We start from the raw sequence: 17,781 nt of genomic DNA, 5'->3' as shown, positions 1-17,781 counted from the left end.
ATAATTATGGGACATGAGCAGAGAATGGGTGGAATGGATGGAAGCAAAGGTAAAAAGTTTGAGATGCAGGCTGCAGAAACTGCACTTCACTGAGTTATTGTAAAAGAAGAGAGTGCTACTGTGAAGAATCAGGGAAAGGCACTGATCTAGTATTAACATGCACATGGCAAATATGGAACATGTGAATCCATCAGTGTAAATGGCAAATCTGACCCAAGCATCACAGTATCTGAAAAGGCTACTTTTTCCTACATTCAAGGAACATATAACCTAGTTCATCTGCCTTAGGTACCCCTTTTCTTGGTTATCTATACCTCAGAAAGAAACTACAAATTCTCACAATCTTGTTGTTCAGTCCTGGTTAACTTCTGCCAGCTACAAACCTGTCTTGTTAGTGGAACACTAATTTCTGTTGATTCACGCTGTGGCTTAAGCTGCATAGCCAAAACTGTTCCTAGAGGTGCAATTTTCCTCACTTTGCAAAACACAACACTTTCAGCATGATGCACCAAGTGGCAAAAGACACTTGGTACCAATCTGAGCAAACAAAATAGGTTGGGTGTCAGAAAGTATTTACTTTTATAAAATAAATTTGTAGCAATGATGGCATTTATGAGAAAACTAGGAAAGAAAAGCAGAACTGTTTTCATTCCACTGTAATACTATGGTATGTCAGCATCGGGGTATCTAAAGGAATGAAATGGTAACAGCATTTAAAAGCCCATCTGACTTCAATTCAGCCAACACCCTCACACAGCAGCACCTGACTCCCCTAGAGCTAGGAACACCATTCACCCACAAAACCCACTTTGTTTTGACTTTCATTTGCCATATTATCTCTGAAATTACACACACCTGCCCCTCAGAAAAAATGGGGACCTCCTGTGTGTCCCCAGGGCTCATCTCCAGATGTGTTGTGGAGTCTAAAAGAAGTATCAGCTCTTTCTCTGGGGATGAACACCCATACAACATGTGTGGTCTTCACAGTCAAAACCACTGCTGTCTCCTTGGCTTGGAAGCTGGGGAAGCTCAATGGACCAACATGGGTGGAGGAACCTCAACATAAGATCAGGAATTCCTATGAGTTCTTCAGGTGTCTGAAAATGTATGCTAATGTCAGACTCTTCTCTGCCTTCCTCTGTGTAGCCCTCTCCAAAGAATGCTAAAGCAGACTAAAAGTGAGCCTCCAGTTTAAGTTGTTGGACACTAAGATTGATGCCTGTTAGTTCTAGTACAAGGACATCTTGCACTAATTTAGCTTCAGCCACTTCTTCCCATCTCCACTGCATACCAAGCTTCCACATTTAAAGTGGAGAAAACTTTTCAGGTATTAGCGATGTTTTAGTATTGTTCTCACTCACACACTTTCAATTAGACCTACACTTGTTTCTCCTGGATGTGATGAAATAAAATGTGAAGAAGCAGTTGGTAAATATCCTTCAATCCAAGCTTCCCTTGTCTCTGCCACATAACAGAATGTGTGCTGAAGCTTTTGACTACCATTCCAAACATGATGGCAGTAATGATCTGTCACTGTTGCGTATTACAATTTAATAAGCAGATGAGCACTCCTGTCTCATGCTTTCAGGGCTTTTCCTCTGATGTCAGTACCTATGCTTTCCAGAAAGTTACTCAGGTTACTGCTGTAACTGTTAAAACATCTTCCTTCACATCTCACCTATTTAATAGGAATCAAGCTAGGCTATGGTCAACTTCTCCCTCTCCCTCCCCCCACCCCAACCCCACCCCTCACATCCCCCCAGTAACTATCCTAGAAAGATTTAGCTAACTCAGAAATGAAACATACTCAAGAGCAGAGCTAAAAAACGAACACATGCTTCCAAGCACAATACATCCAATAATCAGGCAGCGGTACTATCGCATCTGGGCTTGAGATTTTTCTTCACCTTCTTGCTAAAATAAATGTTCTAGCTATTGGTTAATGGGGGACACCCAGACAGTCAACCACAGAACTCCTGCCTATGACTTCTTTCTCATTTGAGACCCAAACTATGTTGGGCTTCACAAACACAAAGCAGCATCTAAATGGAAGATCCAGCTGAAGCTCAAGTTTTCAGCTACTTCAGAAACACAAGGAAAGTGGTGGGTTCTGTGCGCATCCCCAAGAAGTCTAGTCTCTCTCTAACTTTGTCTTTGCCCCTCAACTTTTCAATGAAATTTTGCTGCACTTTTAATCTCCTACGCAACCACAAGATATAGAGCCCTAGCAGCACAGTTTAACTTCTTAGAAGAGTCTGTCATTTTATACAGCCACAGATCTCTAGAAATTCCTCAAATGCGCAGAAGTGGACTGCACTAATTCTTACTTTACTGAAATCATTATTCACTGGGAGCTTGCTTGAGCAAGGGTATGGACTTCAAGACTGTATCACTATTACTGTTTGCGCTAAACTGCAATTGGAGTTCATAGATTTCATTCTTCTCACGTATCTCAGTAGCAATCAATGAAATATCAGAATTCTTTAATAAGTGGCCAGAAAGAAAAGGACCATATTGTATCAGATAAAAAAGGCTGTTTTCATCTTTTAAACTCTTGTTACAGTTCTCATCTTTTTTTTTGAGAAAGAAAAACCCAGCTCTGTTAATTCCCAAAGCTACTTGTTTTGCAAAAGAAGGCACTTGAAGTTTTCCAAAGGAAGTCACATATTTCAAACAGGGTACGTGTGTTATAATGATATAATTTGCTACTTAGAATTAGAAGATCACTTTAACTTTTATCAAATGTATAAGAGGGTTATTTTTAGGCATTGTTTTAGTTATTTAGCAGTCATTTGCTAATGTGACAGATACTTCTTATTTCTGGAGATACTTACCTCACAACAAAAATGAAAACTTGTGCATCCTATCCCAAGCTGAACAGATCATTATCTCCATCCATTTACTATTGCTCCATATTAGATTTAAAGTCTAGGTCAAAAATAATGTGTACAGGTAATGCTGTTAAATAAAACCTGAACTTTTTATTAAAACATATCTATTACTTTGGATCTCTCCTAATTCTATCTTTATAGTCTCCTGAGTGAAACAATATTTTATTCTGGTTTAGCACATAGAATGCAAGGAAGTTCAGAGATTCTGCTCCCCAATATTCATTGACAAAACATACTCAGCATAAAGAAAAGTGGATTGCCAAGACATAGGGTAAACTACCCTTACTAAAAAACCTCCTGGCATTTATTACATCGTCTGGATTACACAGGTGCATATCCATCTTCCCTCGTATTTGGAAAATAAGAACTGCATTCCCCATTCAAATGCTTTTAACTTATTTACAGCTAGATCTGGAGACTTAATATTCATCATCACAAAGTATAAAGCCAAATGTCCTTTTTCTTCAGGAGCACCAAAGATTAACAGATTAGAATGTTTTCCACATGTCCATTTTACTGTCAAGAGAATATTAAAGAAGTTTTCCAGCTTCCGCAGCTCAGCCAGATGTCAATGGATCCCACAGTGAAGCAAAATTGGCAGAGTAGCCTTCTCATGACCCCGGCATTGTTTTATCAAGGATCAGTTTAAAAGTATAAAGGGCCATTTCTTGCTGAGATCTGTAATGTTTTTCAGCCCTCTTCCCCTGCAATTACACAAAAGTGCTGACTTTGTTGAACTACTGATATGCAGTAGTATTTCTTATGACTTCTCTCACACTGTGCTGTAATTGCTGTTTGTGTTGGCACAAGAAAAGTACCATGTCTTGTTTCCACTGTACATTTCCGGACTCTGGTTTCAGTAACATCAGTGTAGGATATTGTACTGGGCATATGTTTTGTTGTGTAAACATTAACTGGTAATTTACTCTGTCTATCTCCACAGTATGGCCTCTAATTACCAGAGGTTGAGGGGCTTCAGATGGACATTTTATAAAATATTTACAGTAGCTATACTGCTTCTTTTCTTCATTGGTATCTGTGTTCTGAAAATCATTGCATGGGAAAAAAATACAGCATCAAAAAGCATAAAAGAAAACTCAACAACAAAACCAAATGCATTCATTCTTGCACACCTCATTCTCTAGAGGAAGTGATGACTAGGTTCCCAATTAGTTAAGCAAAAGTTATGGCCATATGGCAGTAGACGTTACAGTATAAGAAAGTATTAGATACTTCTGTTTTCTCTCAATTTAATTATTCCCTTTAAATCTTTTATAATGAAAAAAAAAATTATGATCAGGGAGCTTAATAGGCATTTCATAGAATCATAGAATCTACCAGTACTTTTTTTCTTAAAATTCATTCTCACTAAATAGCCTCTGAATTTGCAAACAACTATGCACATGCTTAATTTGATTCAAGACTCAGGCAAATGTATATAACAAATGCGACCACTAAGGTCTTGTTGGAAAATATAGCATTTACTGCAAAGATTCAGAACCAAGGAACAACTTTCCTTTAAAAGCTCTGGAGTATATGTTTAAGTCATTCATCTCTATAAGTTCAAGGAAGTAGAACTTTACATTTTGTGCTAAAATATAATGTCTGGAGTAGAATTCCAGGATGCGCTTAAACAATTAATTATTACAGCAATTTGACCAAAGAAGATGCAATTGAATAAGGCATCTTTTTGGACACCACAGGCAGAGTGAACCTTTATTCCAAATAAAGTTTTCACCATGACACAGGAAACTTGAAAATAATAGTGTGACAGTTACTCAGCTTCTACTATTCTATTATAACTGGATCAATTTTGTCAAATTCATCACAATACCTTATCACATTGCGCTATCTCCAAAAGAATCTTCTATTCCAATACACTGGCTAATTAAATAGTAACATTAAAGTGGGGGGGCAAAATGTAATCAGTCTTGCACTTTTTTCCTCCTGTTTGTAATAAAGTTCATTTTTAAAAAAAAGACAGTTGCAAATTGCTCATCCAATATATCTGCCAACAGTGAAGCCAGAACCCTTCTTTTGTTTAAAAAGGCACTCAGCATCTTGTCTTTTGCTATAGATGCACATTTTATTGCCTTGCTAAATCTACTTTTATTTGATTCACTCAGTTTATTCTTAAGAGGAAAAGTTACTGCATCAAATTAAGAATTCTTACCTATTGCTGCAACTCTCAGTGCAAGCAAAATCTAACTGTTATGAACACAGATCAGAGAAAAATATTTCTTTCTGTAACTGTTTACTTTATTCATTTGAAAGGACTCTATGTTAAGCAAATCACATCATTTGTCTCTGACATTTGCCACCATATAGCATTTGCACTAAGCAACAAAGGAGAAAAAGAAACAGGAAAATATGCAAGCTGGCAAAAGTTACGGAGTATATAAAACTATCATTCATTTCTCTTTAAAAATTATTTAAAAAGTTTTTATTTCTGAAAGCCTAGCTGTTTCTGTTTGTACTGTAATATTTCAAAACTAAAAAAAAAAAAGGAGAAATGACATACTATTTGACTTGAGACTTGTTCAGTGTTGCTTCTGCACAGTGCAGAAATACAAGATTATTATCATACTTTCATTACTGCATCAGCTTTGGTTTCTTTCTGAACTGAAGAGTCATCTTCCACTTATTCCATTTATGAAAGTGGTCACTTGTTCTCATACAGATACAAATATCCACCCAACACATTCATTTATTGTTCAGGAACCTCAGTCTGCCTGATCATAGTATTTCCAAATTTTCTTCACTTTACCTTAGGAAACACTCAGAGAGATTGTTTAAAGCCACTCGATGTATTTCAGCAATAGGAAGGAACTATCTCTTCTTTATTGTTTGCTAGATGGTAACAAAACTGATTCTGAGGAGCCATAAATATGCAAGAATGGCCAGAAGTTTAGTTCCACCCCCTCAGCACAGCTGGCTGTAGAGCTGCCCAAAAAGGAAGGAAGCATCGTCCAGTAAACACTGTGCTTTCCTACTAGAGACACTGGAATCTGTGATTTCCCAGGTCTATTCCTGCCATGCAAACTCCTCTGATCATTGGTTGGGTCTGAAAGAAAGGTTCCATGCAATGCCCTCTTTTTCAGGCAGAAACTAGAATAGACACACACACAAATAATAACAGATAATGAAAAGAAACAGTAATTTCTAAGTGGGAAGCTTAGAATCACTGTAGTGATTCCGTCATTATTTTACACTTGCTGTTAAACTTTAAGAAAAACTAATTCAGTCTAAAAGACAGGGAGAGTCATTTCCATTGAGTAGAAAAATACACATCCAAAAGCCATTTATCTTATTGTAGCTAATGTATAGGGAGTCGCAGCCTGACTGAAGTGCAATATGATTATAGGGAGAATTTCTAAAAACAAGTCAAGCCAGGACACTAATATAAATAATTTAGTTTCAAGATACCATGAAAATTGAATGAGGAATTAAATCCTGAATAAAACCCTATTTTAAAAGGTACTGAAAAGAATTGTATCCCCACCAAAATTTTGAAACATTTTTTTCAGAATTGTTTTTAAAATTATATTGAAATATTTTATGTTATTTCTGTCACTGAACCACATTCCTCTTTAGTGTGCAGCATGTAAGCTCAAAATAAAGAGAAAGTGAAAGGAATAAGACTATCACAATCAGTCAAGAAGATGGCTAGCTGAAAACACAAAGCTAGATACACAACTACTGGTATACTTGTATGTTCTAGATTAGAAAGTATCCAAAACTATATGTCCTAGAATCATCACCGTAAGTACACCTTAATCACAAGAACAAACGGGTGGTCTAATGAACATGAACCTTGTACTAATCTAGACATGTTTTAGATGACTGTTTTTTAAATGCAGACATTGATTTTTGTGGTGTATTTAAACTGGCATGTTAGCCATGTCAGTTACAAAGACTGGCCCACATTTTCCATATTCAGACCCTATGGTAAACTACTCAGAGCTCTGCTAACCTTTTGCTAATCAAGCTGATATCCCATGGGACAGATACCTGTTCTGAACTGCAGTGCTCTGGGAAAACTAAGCCAAAACGGTTCAGCTTTTCAGAACAACTTATATGAACACTTAAATGTGTCAAGCTACTAAGTAGTGATGGATTCCTCAAGTTCTCATGCTCTCACACCTTGAATCAAAGCCGTGTAATGTGGAGAGTTCCACCTTAGCTGCAGCGACAGATGCAGGTACAGATATTTCAAGAAGACCTGGAGCAGCTCTTCAATTAAATCCCCAGGGATGCCATCAGCACACTCAGAGCTGACCAGAACCTCTGAAATCTCACTCTGGAGACATCCTCCAATGGCCACTAGGAATGACAGCAAAAATCTCTCTTTTGTGCTGTTAATATACAGAAACTTGTGCTCTTTTGTGTTATATATATGTGATCAACAATCTAAATGGCATCGGGAAGGAAATGTGTGTAACTCTTGCCACAGATCATGGCACAGCTTTGGCCTGGGCCAGGTAGTGCTCCACTGAACAATTTCTGGCACAGCCTGGGAACTAGTACCATTTAGGGACCATTCGTAGTTGGCAGTCTGGAAGTGCTGACTTTGTTTAGGACGGTAAGAATTTGATTTTATGGATGCAAGCTTTTCACATCAATTGGCCTTAGTGTGAGAGAGGGAAGGAGGTACTGAGACTGGGAACACTTTAAAGGAGTGATATAGCAGCTGTAGGAGTGCAAAGTCTATTCAGACCTGCGTTCTCATATCTAAAATTAATATGACAGCTGAAGAGACAGAAATTGATGAAGAAATGCATGCTGTGGGAGGGGTGCTGAGAAGGGAGAACGGGATGGGCTTGCAAAGGTGAAGCAGTTCTGAGGCAAGGCAGTTGTGTAAGATACTTATTTGTGGAAATCCCATTTCATTTGCTGCAAAAGTTGGAAGGTGTGTGAGAGACAAGCAAGACATCATAAAACCAAAAGAGACAAGATAACAGCTGTGGAAAACTAGCTTGACTTTCTGTGAATGAGAGTGCCTAAGTGATGCAAACACTTAATTTTCCAGTCGTCTTGGTAATCTAGACTCTCATTTCCAGGACTTGAATTAAAAACTGTTGTAAAATAACAGCAGCTCAATTTCTGACTGCTACAGGCAGTCATCTCATGAAGCCTACAGCTAGCCATGTAGTCTCATGTAAAGAATCCCCTCAAATACCACATTTTTATGCATGCAATTCAATTGAGGCACAATAGAAATATGCATGGGGAATCTGACACCAGTGTGCCCTCACTATATTTTTTATGCATGCTACAGATCAGTGACTATAGTTTTCTAGTGCTATATTTTCACAACTCCTAAAATACTAAATATTTATTTTAAATTGGGCTTAGCGTTTTGAAAACTATTTTATACTAATTTGTTCTATAAACACCTGAAAACCTTTTTTGAAAAGCCTTCTTACATTTCCAGCATTTGGAAGTAATTTGTTTCTAGTCCAAAAAAATGAATGTCTGTGTCTAACAGAAAGAGCTGGATTACTGCCCAGTCCACTTCAGAACTGGATGATGCTGACTCTTAGCCATTTAAATAGTCAAGTTAAACAAGGCACAGTTGCGATGATAAAAGGAGGTCTGTAAAAAGACTATTGCTTTGGCCATGTGGACTTACAACTATTAAACAATGACTAGGAAAATACTGAAAGAGAGGAAAAAATTAACATAACTGCTGGGGAAAATATTAGGATTAGGTGAATGTAGGAGCACAGTATCTGTTCACACCATTCTCCCTTCTTTTCAGTGTGCTGCCAGCAGGATATTTACTCTGCTTAAGCACTGGCAGAGGCAAAGAATGGCAAAAAAGCATTTGCAAAGAACAAAGGAGAGGGGAGGTACACACTAATAGTCTGTATAGAGATTATCCTCAAATGTGTATGCCTTCTTTGCAAGCACAACTTTGCAAGCCTCTTATTAGCAGGCAAAAGGTGAAATATGACAGAATTGTCTTCTCATAGTCTATTAATCCCTTTCCCTTTTACAAGAGAAATATATAGTTCTAGATATAACAACTAGAGAATGATGCAGCAGAACAGAATTTGATCAAAACTGAAGAATCATTTAAAGTAAATTCTCTGAATCTATTTTTGCATGGGAAGAAGTGCATTCACAAGAGGATAAAGATGCACAATAATGAAAGCAATTCTAGAATGCCTTTAGGTATTGGTCAACCAAATCACTATGGCCTTAATGCTTCTAAATTTAATGAATCAGAAAATAAACAATGAAGCTGAAATTGGAATGTGCCACTGGCACTGAAGAATCAAATGTGCAAATTTATATTCCCACTTTTAGCATCAGAAACACAGAATGGAAAACATTCAAAATTTGATTAGGAAAGCTACAATAAAACAGCATCCCAAGAAAAATGTATAAGTTTGCAAGGAGGATGCAAGCACAGAGAAAAGAGAAAAGGGCATAGAATATTTGGGCCAAATTCATCCTTTCTATAAATACACAGCTTCAATGTTATTAGTATAGAAAATATTTTTGGATTTAAGATAGAAAATTAAACCACTTCAGGTTTTATTTCTCTAGTTGCTGCATTGATTTCTGCATCCATATTCCATTTAGACCTAGAGTGACACATCTATATGAACTTGCAGAGATATAAAGAAAAATTAATTTATTATTTTATGGTTTAAAAATGTTTTAAAACATTTTAAAGTTTGATTATAAGCCAAAGGGAAGTTGTGTCTACTGCTGCAAGACAGCTCTACTGAGAGAATTTGGAGAGGAAAATAATCTCTAACTGATGAAGCATTTCTTAGTCTGATTAGTATCCTGAAACAGACTTGGTGCTGAGGTTTGTTGGTTCAGCAACTAGGGTTAAAAGCTTATGAAATTCAGTCATTATATTAGAACAATGTAGATTTCTATTATGTGTTAATCATTTAAAACTTAGTAAGTTTCATTTAAATAGAAAACAAAACCCATAAAAAATACAGGCTACTTATTGGTATATGTATGTAAATATATGCATGCAAATATACTATTTCAGTATACAGTAACAAATATATTTCCTTTCCTATCCTAAAAAGTTCAAAAAAATAAAAATCTTGAAACAAAGTCTGCAGTTTAAACCTTTTCTCTAGCAATATTTTAACAGTTGTAATACTGGCAATGAGGAATTTATTTGTGAACTATTAGGCTATCAAGGTTTTCTGAAGCATGAGGAGAAAGGTCAGAAACTTTCATGTCCTCAGAAACTGCATAGTATGCACATCCTGCAAAAAGCAGCAGAAAGGAATACAATTAGGTTCGCTACTTCTCTTGTACTGATCTGGAAAAAAAGAGCAGAAATGGTATTGCCTGTTCGTTTGCTTGCTTTCTTATTTTGCTAAAATTACGGGCAACAATGTAAAACCAGTACCTATTAAAAAAAAAAAAAACAAAAAAACAAAATGGAACAAAGAAAATACTGGAAAACATCTGTTAGATTTTCAGTATGAACGCCTATGTTTTCATTTTCTTCCCATATGTAGGTCTGATTTATTCATTTGTGTAGTATGCTTTTTCACTTACAGAAGTAACTAGCTGCTCATAGCAGCAATATTATTTGATAAAACTCAAATGTTTTTCTACTTTCCTAAAGCACACACCTTCTTTGTAAGTTTTCTTCACAGAAACCTTGCAGTTCGTTACCTTTTCATAATTCACCTGACATTTTACCCCCAATTTATCTTCTTTCAAAGACACAATTTTAACCACCTCTGTCTTGTTATCTTTCAAGCTTAAATAACTCTATTCATGCTTTTCTTTCCTACTATAACATACTCCTTCAGCTCAGACATCAGTGTCCCTACCCATGGCAGGGAGGTTAGAACTAGATGATCTTAAGGTCCTTTCCAACCCTAACTATTCTATGAATCTGAGATTTTATGATCTTTTTAATTACTAGATTTATCTAAGTCCTATGTTGTCACTCTGAGGAAAAAGGAATAAAAGCAAACAGAAACAAAAAAGCAAACTGATGTTTTCTAAGGAATTTTATGTTATGGTTAACAGCTCTTAGTTTTATAACAATTCAGAAGTATTGTTTACATTTTCAAACATAGAAAATACCTGGTAAGTACCTAGGATGAATCAGTTTTAGAGAAACCCAAAAGTAGAAAGTTCTGGGAAGAGCCTTATTTGAAAGGACAGGCATGTTATAATAAATAATCTCTTGCTTTACCTAAAATTATATGTATTACCAGACTTCTTTTTTGTAGAATACAACACAGATTTAGTAGCACAAGTAGTGCCAGCTATCCTGTTTCTCACAATGGAAATCTAAAATTTGAAAAGTTTAATCCCTACAAGTTAGAGCAATTGCCCTTATCATGAGCATTATGGTATTGCAAATTATTAATTTAAGCAGAAAACCCTGGGACCCACAGGCCAATACTTCTACAACCCTACTGATGGATACTTTCCAGCTTGAAGAAATTTTGTTTCATAACTCCCTTTGTTTCCTGCAATTTAGCCAACTTTCCACTTATTACATGCCTCCACACCTTAATATTAACTTCCAGCGCAGAATATTGTAAATTGTTTTCTGAAAAATCAAAGCATACGATGGCCACTGTATATCCTTTGTCTTCTTTGGCAGTGACTGCCTCAAAGAATTCCAGCAAAATACTGAAGCATGACCAGCCCTTCCTGAATCCCATACAGCTATTCTCAGTCAAGCTGTTTTTTCTAATGTTTCCCTATCTGAGCCTTGAAATTAGTTTCTGGAGATCTCTGTTAAGTCTTCTTCAGTTTCCTAGGAGATCTTTTTAAACAGCAGAGGAAAGTAAACATGTGAGGTCTGCTGAAACCTTTCAATTTCTATGCATTTCTCAAAATAGGAATTCAAAATTATCAACTTTTTTTCAGGATCCCAATATATAGTGCTTCATAGGGCAAGTCTTTGCTACCCTCACACTGTGCTACATAAATTCATCAACATGCCAGGCTGTGCAGGGGAAAGGAAATAGACTGTTGCAGAACTCAGATAATTTGATTGGGCATGTATGTGTTTTGACAACTTGCTCACTCATATACCTTAGCTTTTTTAATCTCAAAATTACATTGCATCTGAAACTTAAAATCTCTTCAGTTTCTAAACTTCAATTTCAAAAATAAAGATTAAATCCAGACTTCATAAATATAATTTGCACTTCTCCTATATTCTTCCTCAGTAGATTTCATTAGCCTTTCACAAACTCAAAGAGGTTAGTCATATTCCTGTTTTACAAATAAAAAATTGAAGAAAAGTGATGTACACAGTGACATGCCAAATTGGGAAAAGACAAGCCAAGATATTATGGTTCCTGCCTCCTGTACCTCCTTAATTTCATACAATGCCTCCCTATTGGCCTAAAAATACCCTGTCTGTAGTACAAGCTCAAAATTTTAACTAACCTATCATGACTATTTTTTTTCTCTGTTAAAAAATTGTTTAGATGTAAATAATTCCATTGCCAGGCAGTGGGTACCCCAGCATGCTGCTGATAATAAAAGAAAATCCTAGTGGTATTTAAGGTATTATTCAAGCAAGAACTGTCAGCCCACTTCATACAAATTCATTTCCTCAGTTACTATATCATTCCCCAAAACCAGTATTTTCTGATTTGTGCAGCAACAGAAAAATATGGCTAGACTGCCTTCCTCAGCTAAAAAGTTAATATTCACTGTTAGCTGAGAAATTACTAGATCAGGTCTAGCATATGCAAAGACTATATGCAAGCCTTCCCACTTTTCATGGTTGTTTATCTATCTTCTCTACCTCTTAACAGAAGAGTCAAATTATTCTACTACACAGTAGCTCTGAATGATTTTTCTTTGCAGGGAATTAAAAAGAGAGCATTTCTCACAAATAAAGAATGATCAGGTGTCTTTTTTTTTTTTTTTTTCTTGATATCATCTTGAAATTTCAATTTTAGGTTGCTAATGACTTAGACAGGAGTTGAGATGTATAAGCAAATTTATGATCCTACCAATGGTCATTAGGAAGAAGTTGCTGAGCTACTAGTGATGAACATAATCACAGGAGTCAATGATAGATAAAGCTGGAACACAGGACATTTTAAATCTTTATTCAGTGCCAGTGCATACACTTTGTTGTTGGTTAAACCTAGACTGCAGGCAGATAAATGCAGTGCTGAACTTTAACAACGCATAAATGTGCTGATATATAAAGTCATCATGTTGGAGGATCAAAGTTTAATAAAATTGCACTGTTGCTTCTTTTTAAATCAAGAGATAAAACTGTGACTGTATATGGGTTTGTATGTATAACTCAGTAAAAAGGTAACAAATCACCAATAGAAAACCTGTAACAGTTTATATGTGACTACTATACATGACTTGTTATACACATGTATTTGCCTTCTTCACATTCAGCCTGCCACCACTGCTATCCATACCTTCATGTCATTGTTAACTCTATTCCTGCAACACAATGATCCTTGTGAATTAATAAACCATGAACTTCAGCAACTATGTTCATCTTCCTTTCCTGGTTCTGGCACTTAAAACTTAGCCATATCAACATTGAGTGACTACGCGTGAACCTAGTCCTTACTACATAAGTAAACTGGATTCACAAAAATATGCAAGTTACTTATTCTCTCCAGCATGCACCAAAGGAACTAGAACCTATTCAGTTTAGCAATCAAAGGAAGGGGTCATCAACCAGCCATTTCTATCTGTATTTAAAAAAAAAAAAAGAAAAAGGTGCAATTAATCTTTAAAATTCAAGGATCTTATAGACATTAATGAAATATCATTAAATATTTTAAACTTTCTGTAAGGAGATATATTTTAATGTTTGCAATGGAAAACCTATATTCACAGATTTTATTTTTGCAGTGTGAATCTTGAAAGTTTAATTGGATGCTTCCTAAATTGTGTTCTGGTTCTAAGGTGTGAATTTTATTTCAAAATTACCACATTCTGGAAATAGAAAGCACTAATAAAAAGTCATTTCATGTGGCAAATCATCAATCTAATTCATCTCATTGTGTCCAGTAAGGTGGAAATGATTACACAAGGTGGTAAAATCCTTGCTCCCTGTAAGTCGTTAGTTTTATGCTTGTTTTCTCTAAGTTAGGATTTGATACCAGTAGTGTAGGGATCAGTTTATATTAATGAATTATGATAGTGACTTGAATTTGATAAAGTTATATGGGATTACCATGCAATTGTTTCATTCATGGAGGTATCAATGCCGTCCAAAACTCCTCTTTGCCTCTTAGCATATTTCTTCTCATGTTCAGGTATGTGCTATGAAAACAGACAAAGCTATTTCTGGCAAATAGACAAGCTATGTGAGAAAAGAGTTCTGTAACACTTCCATTAAAAACCTTCCCCTTTCTTGCCCATTCTGTACATACTACAAGAGTCAATTGCCAAGGTAAAACCCAAACCTCCTTAGATCAATGGTATACCTTATTGGGGCCCCTCCAGCACAGAAGTTTCCTGACCCATCTTTTTACCCTTCCTTGGAGGTCTGTAACAATTTCCTATAAATGTTTTACCACTTCTTTTAGTTACATTTTGTGATTGTCACATTAGCTAACCCACATATGTAATTTTACTCAAAATACCACAGCCTCTAACTAGATCACCACATCACTTCCCATCTTCTGAATTTGTCTCTTCTTTAAATTGTATACTCTGATGTTTTTATATTAAATCATTTAACTAAGATCCAGCTGTGTTTCTACTGTAAATGTTTACTGTTTTGTTCTGAAGCATCATTTCATTTCCTCACATTTTTTACTCAGATTCTCTTCATAAAAGAAAGTGAATATCCTTTCTCTGGGCAATGTTTTCTATTATTCATTTCAACAACTTAAAAAATTACTTATCCTTTAAAAGTTGGCTAATCTCTCTCCCATCTTTCACTACCTATCCTTTTGCTAAAACAACACACATAAAACTGAATACTAAAATTACAAGGCTACTTCCCTGCTAATTTCTTACACAGATATGGCCTGTCAGTTCTAGATGACTTTGGACCAGCCCCAAACAAAAGGAAATATTCTGGGTAGTATAATCCTGCATGGAACAATGTGATCTGTGTAAAAAATCACTTACTGAATCACCAGCACCTCTTTCCACTCAGGAGATCTCCCATTGAAGCATGCCTGAATTAGTGCAGAGTGATTTGTGGCTTTCTAGCTGTCATTCATTCTTAGGAAATACAATACATAATACAATAGTACTCAGCCTGAATTGCAGTCTGCAGTGTTTTAGGAACAGTGCATTTTGCCTGCTAAACTTGTTTTCAAACAAGAATTGTAGCCCATTATTTCTATAACCCCTCAAACACATTTCATTCCTGGTGAAATATTGTGTTGGTTGCACAGACCCATAAAGGAGGAAGGGCAAGGAATTGCTTCTGTTAAGAGTCTGGTCTATGAAACAAATGGCTGAGTTGAAGACAAGGGGGTCTGCTCCAGTACTTTGCCATTCATGCATCTTTGGCAGAGAGAAAAGTACTGGCAAGCCTGACAGCAGGGGCTAGAAGTGACCTGGGCACTCTGATCTACTGGCTTGGGCACTTTGCCATCTGACTGACTTGTAAAAGTTGCCCTGTTTTACAAAGAGTATTGCTTAGCTTATAATTCACCACTAGAGCTGCCTTGTTTCTTTGACCAGAGACAGGAGACGATGTTGTGAGGTGCGGGCCCCATCTGAGGATCCAAGAGCCTAGGGACCTACCTTCAGAGTGAGCCAAGAAGCTGCTTGAACAAAGCCAGTCAGAAAGACTGTGTAATGCCTGCTTCATCAAGGACTTTTGGCAAAATCTATGACAAGTTCAGCTCAGCCAAAACCACCCCACCTTTAGACATGCACTGTAGCAGAACTTGTGCACAGAAGTTTTCTGGTGGGTCTCAGGCACCCCTGGCTTCCCAGAAAACTGAGAAGGCTGGATAGGGATTTTTTTAGGTCTATTGCTCTCTTGGCTTTACACATTAAGTAGCCTGAACTGCACATTAATTACCTAAGAGCTTTTTCTCCTTTAATTCTTATACAGTTGATTTAAGAAGTAAGTAAAAAGATAGGACCACGAGGTAAATATGAGAAAATAATCATAACAAATACTAGGGTTAACAAAGCGTAGCCATTGCTCATTGTTTAGTAGGCACCATGACAGCAATTATTATAAGGAAGGATCTGGAAAACAATGCTTCAAGTATTTTTATGGTGAACTCCTCCCATGCTCAGGGGTTTTCACGCTTTTAGCTATTACATCTGCAACTGAAGCTAACTGTGAAATTAGCAATTAATTTATCCCATGGTACATATACACATATTTGCAACAGTAAAAGTGAGTAAGGGTGAATACTGAACAGAGTGAGTAAAAGTCTGAACCTTTGTACCGCATTTTGTCATTCACTGTTTAATAAAATACCTGCAGACTCCCACAATGAAACTTTCCCTTTTTCTTCTTGTGGCTTATACCACTAATGCTGTTAACACTGTTATTTTTAAACAACATACATTGAACAAAAGGAAGCTGACCTTAAAAATGACTGCATTGAATTGCTAGGAAGCAGAGAGTGCCATTAAGTATAAAATAGAACAATAAAGGCCTACAATTTGTAAACGGCTTTTGATTCTGTAACATTTAGTAAAAAACATTTTAGTAAAAACAGGTCTCCTTAGCAATGCATGTACACATTAAGATATTTTTCGAGATTGTACCTTTACAAAAGCTACATTAGAACTCACAGTCTGTTTCTTGTATTGTGTCCTATTCTTAAAAATAGACAAACACAAAGGGAAAAATCTCTCTTATGGAAATTAATTATTTCAGATTATTTAGCCACAGAGTTGAAAGAAGATTAAATATGAGATACAGTGTTGCTAATCTTATTTGGAAGACATCAGTGATAAAAAAGCATAGTGAGGACACGTTAACAGTGCTAAAATTATCTAGAACACTCTGTTTATGTACATAATTACCAATAATTTAAATTTATCCATCTGAAATCAATTATTCGTTACTCTATTTTATATTTAGAATCCTCTGCAAAATAGAAATTTTAGTGAACAAAAAGCATACAGATGTTCCTAAGAAAAGTGGAACCTGAGACATGAGAAAAAAAATATATTTTATGTTCTTCTTTCTTCCAAAATCAATGGAACATAATAATAATAACCTTTTCTTAGTGACTTGCATGGAATTGGAGGTAATAAATAGATAAGGACTGAAATTTTCTGATAAAATCAACTGCAGTAATAACTGTAGACAATCTGATGTCTAAGCAGTACTTTCTGAAACTTTAGTGAGTGCATTTTTCCACTTCTAATGATTTCTTTAAGGGTGAGGTGTTTTTTTTTTAAATTGTGCCTTTGAATTAACCTATGACTACTAGTATCATATCTATAAAATGACAGCCTGAATTACCTGTATGGCTGTGAGGATATTGGCTAATGCCTGGCCATATGTGTCATGGCAGTGAACAGCAAGAGCACACAAAGGAATTTCTTTCATAACAGCTTCCAGCATTCTTTTCATGCTTCCAGGAGTCCCCACACCAATTGTATCCCCCAGGGAGATTTCATAACATCCCATACTGTACAGCCGCTTAGATACCTGATTAGAAACACAGAAACACAAAGAGGCAGAGAGAAAAGAATATAAAATAGGATTGAGAACATGCATTAAAATGGACATACTTCTGTAAAGGTTTCAAGTTTTGATCCACAAAAATGGACTTATGTATCAGAAACCCTGTATTCATTCTTGAAAACTGTCACCCAGAAAGAATGTCCCATAGATCCTCTCCTTTTATAGTTCTCCTTCTGTATGTGGAATAACCAACCAAGCCAAAGCCATCAAAAACTTGCTCTTTGACTCTCCCACATAATCCAAATAAGCAAGATTTTA

The 17,781-nt window shown here is 36.1% G+C and overlaps 1 protein-coding gene across 6 annotated transcripts in view; it reads right to left on the bottom strand.

Annotated features, from left to right (window-relative positions):
• Positions 1 to 17,781, bottom strand: part of HMGCLL1 (3-hydroxy-3-methylglutaryl-CoA lyase like 1) — an 81,555-nt gene that overhangs the window by 12,686 nt on the left and 51,088 nt on the right. For 4 of the 6 annotated variants that reach the window (XM_065679161.1, XM_065679158.1, XM_065679157.1 and 1 more), the window contains one exon: positions 17,299 to 17,487. The exons of 1 other annotated variant lie outside the window; for it this stretch is intronic. In XM_065679161.1, the coding sequence (XP_065535233.1) occupies positions 17,299 to 17,487 (189 nt within the window). Of the gene's footprint in view, positions 1 to 12,957; positions 13,586 to 14,073; positions 14,163 to 17,298; positions 17,488 to 17,781 lie in introns of those variants that run through there. One more of the 6 variants, XM_065679159.1, reaches the window with a different exon arrangement.

Source organism: Lathamus discolor, chromosome 5 (assembly GCF_037157495.1).
Source record: "Lathamus discolor isolate bLatDis1 chromosome 5, bLatDis1.hap1, whole genome shotgun sequence".
Classification (NCBI taxonomy): domain Eukaryota; kingdom Metazoa; phylum Chordata; class Aves; order Psittaciformes; family Psittacidae; genus Lathamus; species Lathamus discolor.
Note: the sequence above shows the minus strand (reverse complement) of the source record. Positions and strands in the feature narration are given on the sequence as shown.